The sequence below is a fragment of the Papaver somniferum genome, chromosome 9 (assembly GCF_003573695.1).
Source record: "Papaver somniferum cultivar HN1 chromosome 9, ASM357369v1, whole genome shotgun sequence".
NCBI classification, from domain to species: Eukaryota; Viridiplantae; Streptophyta; class Magnoliopsida; order Ranunculales; family Papaveraceae; genus Papaver; species Papaver somniferum.
The window spans coordinates 125,807,630-125,811,473 of record NC_039366.1 but is presented as its reverse complement, the minus strand read 5'-3'; the positions used below and the strand labels follow the sequence as shown (position 1 = coordinate 125,811,473).

General features: G+C 35.6%; 1 protein-coding gene across 1 annotated transcript; it reads right to left on the bottom strand.

Moving 5' to 3' along the window:
- Positions 1–673: 673 nt before the first annotated feature.
- On the bottom strand, positions 674–2,987 carry LOC113310770 (sedoheptulose-1,7-bisphosphatase, chloroplastic-like). Its single transcript, XM_026559547.1, has 8 exons — positions 2,746–2,987; positions 2,531–2,653; positions 2,104–2,289; positions 1,906–1,987; positions 1,594–1,815; positions 1,400–1,500; positions 1,234–1,305; positions 674–1,134 (listed from the first exon to the last, which is right to left on the bottom strand). The coding sequence occupies exons 1-8, from the start codon at positions 2,866–2,868 to the stop codon at positions 856–858; spliced, it is 1,188 nt and encodes a 395-aa protein (XP_026415332.1). The 5' UTR covers positions 2,869–2,987; the 3' UTR covers positions 674–855.
- Between the last annotated feature and the right edge of the window lie 857 nt (positions 2,988–3,844).

The following is a 3,844-nucleotide window of genomic DNA, read 5'->3' as shown; positions in this document are numbered from 1 at the left end:
TTTTAAAATTGTGTTCAGTTTCTGTTTATAGTCATATTTTTTTTAATGAACTCTCTAATATACCCTTGAATTCTTTATAATCATAAATCCATTTTTAACATGACCCAATCTAAAATATTAAAGAAATTAATGTAATTGAGGAAACAAATATATCATTTAATAGAAAATATACATTTAACTCTAAAAATTAAATTCCTTATAAAGTTTATACTTTATAAATTCGATATCTTTTAAATTTTCCTTTTATATTTCGTATTTATAATTCTCGCAACAATTTTGGATAGTCTTTATTACTATCATTTTTATTAAAAAGTAACTAAGGGTAGTCAAATAAAATAGTATGGTCTCCTTAATATTGCGAGAAAGTCAAAGCGGACTATCTTTGTGAAACGGAGGGTAATAAAAAAGCGAAACGAAGTTATATGAGCAAATTGGGTGGGCGGTAACGTGCATCCCCGGTATTTAGGGTGCACAAATTTGCACTGTATCGTTGTCTCACATTTATACATATTCTCTTAAAAGGGCAGAAAGGTCGTCACACGACTCACATTTCGTTACCAAAGGTCCATAACTATAAGCAATACAGCCAGGCTTTTATAGAACGGTCTTGCATATTGAATCTACGGGCTTGCATATAGTTACCCATTGAATTTTGGATATCAACAAACAGCCGAAACAGAAACAGCAAGTTCTTTGCTTGTTTTTGCATCATCTCAGATTCTCAGTACATCTCCATTCCGACATTGTAATTTGAAACTATGAATCTCTCAACGTAGTATATAAATGTGAAATGCAAAATTCAGTTCGCGTTTATGAAAAATAACCTTGCAAATCAATTACTTAAAAAAAAAACATTTAAGCAGTAGCTCCAACAGGGGTACCAGCCAGCCTAGATTTTCCATACATAGTTTCTTCGAACCGGATAATCTCATTCTTTGATCCGTAGGCAACTTGAGTTCTTTCATCAAGAGCAGTAATCTCCTTATCTAGAACTGATATGTATCCATCACTACTGTATCCACCAGCATTTTCAACTAATAAACCCAATGGAGCTACCTCGAATAATAACCTCAACTTGGCTTTTGAAGTTGGGGATATCACATTTGTGAATACACCCTTCTCTTTCACAATAATCTGCCGTAAAGAAAATCAATTCATAGTTAGTCATTTTAGCAGCAACAACAACAAATTCTGTAATGTAAGGAAAAATCATTATGTTTGTCTTCTATAAACCTGGTTAACGTCAGGAACCATTCCTCCGGTGTATCGCAATGTGTACTTCTCTCTAACATAGTAATTGACAAGCTGTTTGCACACAATGCTAAATATGAGTTATTGTGTTCACTATCATTAAAAAAGTAAATAACTATGAGAAGTCACAAGGACAAAAATACAAGACCTTATCATAGTTAGCGTTGTCGAATGTGGCTCTCAAATTTCCGGGGGAGAACATTTTTCCTTCATTGATTTCTGTGGTTTCTTTGACATGTTGCCATTTACCTTGAAATAGAGACAAGAAAGGACTGCTCAGGTCGAACAAATCTAGTAAAAAGAAACTTAAAACTGGGATAGATTTTGTTATGCTTAGCCAACCTTCATCGAGAAGAAGGAATTCATGGGTCCCTGGGAAACCTTTGATGGCAATAACATAAGTTGTTCGGGGACCGTAGATACCCATTGCAGCTGCAACTTGATCTCTTCCAGTTACACCTGTTAGCTTATCTCCAGGCCAAACTCCAAAGATGGTACCTACTGTGAAATTGGTGTCGACAATGCTAGAACCGTCAAGTGGATCAAAAGCAACACTGAATCCTCCTGATAGTATTCCAAACAAAATAAATCTATATCAATTTTCCGGTACTTAAGTACTCACTATCACAATGACGCTTACAATATTTTGCAAACCTTCAGTTGGGCCTCCCATATCCTGAAGCTCAGGAACTTCCTCAGAGCAAGCGTATTTGCAGAAGTGAGAATGAGTCAAGGCCTAGCTAAGCATCAAAGTAGCAGAGGAATTGACCTTGTTTGTTACTATGAGTTATAATATACCAGTTTCATAGCTAAAACTAGCGCGAATAAGTAGAAGTTTTTGGTGTTACTTACATCAAAAAGCAACTTATCTGCGAGCATATCAACTGCAAGTTGTTCATCACCAAAGGAGTTCACACAGGCTGTTCCACCACAAGAGGCAGTCCTGACTTTGAAGGCGATAGTTCTGATGGCTTCCCCCATGCACATCATCACTCTAATCAAATTCTTGTCTGGTGTTGCTTTGGCCAAAAACTCTTCCTGCAATAAACAGTCTCATTAGTGTCAGTCTCTCTGCTAAGACGATTTTCTTTAGGATTCAGGACCAAATAAATAATCCCCCATCCCAGAACGGATCAATTGCAATATGCGGTTGGACCGAAAATACTCGATAGAATTTGTAATCAGAGTTACATAATTGAGCAAGTTCCATCCTAAACCAACGCCATGTTTCTTCAATTCAATAAAAATGCAAGCTATTGGATAGGAAAGAAGTGATTACCAAACTATCCCCGAGTTCACATTTGGTGACAGGTGAAGTTGAAGCCTTGGCCTTCAAAAGCTTTGCAGATGATTTGGCCACGGTACGTAAAGATTCACCAAAGATAGAACTTGATTTAAATGGCTGCACAAACATCTCAAAACATTAGTTCCTGTACTGCAAACATTTGTATCGAGTCTAGCATCAACGTAAGAAATTAACAAACTTGCGATTACCTTGAATGATCTTGAAATAGAAGGTGGAGGCAAAACAGCAAGTGAACGCTGAGCTGATACGGCGGATGCTTCGGGCACGAAACATCCACGGCCAGAGCTACACATGATTCCTGTGGTTTCCATAATAACTTTTAGATTAGAATTCAAAACAAGCTCTAAGGAGGAAATGGAAGGAGTTTGTTGAGTAACTCCCGTTGGACCTTTGTAGGGAGTAGTTATGAGAGTCTGTTATTTGCTTGGGATTAGCAACACTTTTGCGTACTGGAGATAAGCTGCTTAATAGGTTTCTGCCACGTGGTGGACGTATAGATAGGATGTGTTGGAGTGTCTGTGGCTCTTATTTACTGATTTTGTATGGCATCATTGTGGTACCCAATTCTGTTATTGGGCTATCGTAACGGTCTATGTTTCGGTGCGTGTAGGCTTTATGTCGACTATATTTCTTTTTCTCTCGGTCCTAAATCGGCGGATTTTATCCGAGCAAATCTTTAAGAACCATCATTTGGGGCGTACATGAAAATTTTGGGGCATATTGAATAAGACAAAAACAAGGTTGGAAATAGTGTTTTTAGGATGCCCCTTATCTAGCAATTTTTCATAATGGCAAAATGCCCTTATTATTTATATTTTTTTAATTATTTTTAAATTAAAATAAAAAAATATTTTCTTTAAAAAAAAATTTAAAAAATATTAATTTTAACTTTTTAAATAAAAAAATTGTTAAATTTTGAATTTACGAATCTAAGTTCGGCGGACAAGTGATATGCCGAACCTAAACATACGTAGGTTCGGCTGATAATATGTCAGCCGAACTTGTGTTTTGTGAAAACATACCTAGGTTCGGCAGATTCGATAAAAAAAATAGGACATCCGAATTCAATATTATTCTTCATAAAGTGAAGTTCGGCTAACATCTTTGTGTTTAATTATCAGCCGAACTGTTCATCGACACTTTTAGGATGAAAAAAAAGAGAAGTTCGGCTAATAATTTTGATTTTATTGTTAGCCGAACTTTGCTCTGTAATTATCGTAAATTTTTTTTTCATGCAATAAGACAAAAAAGAAAAAAAAATTTAAAATTTAAAAAAATATATATTCA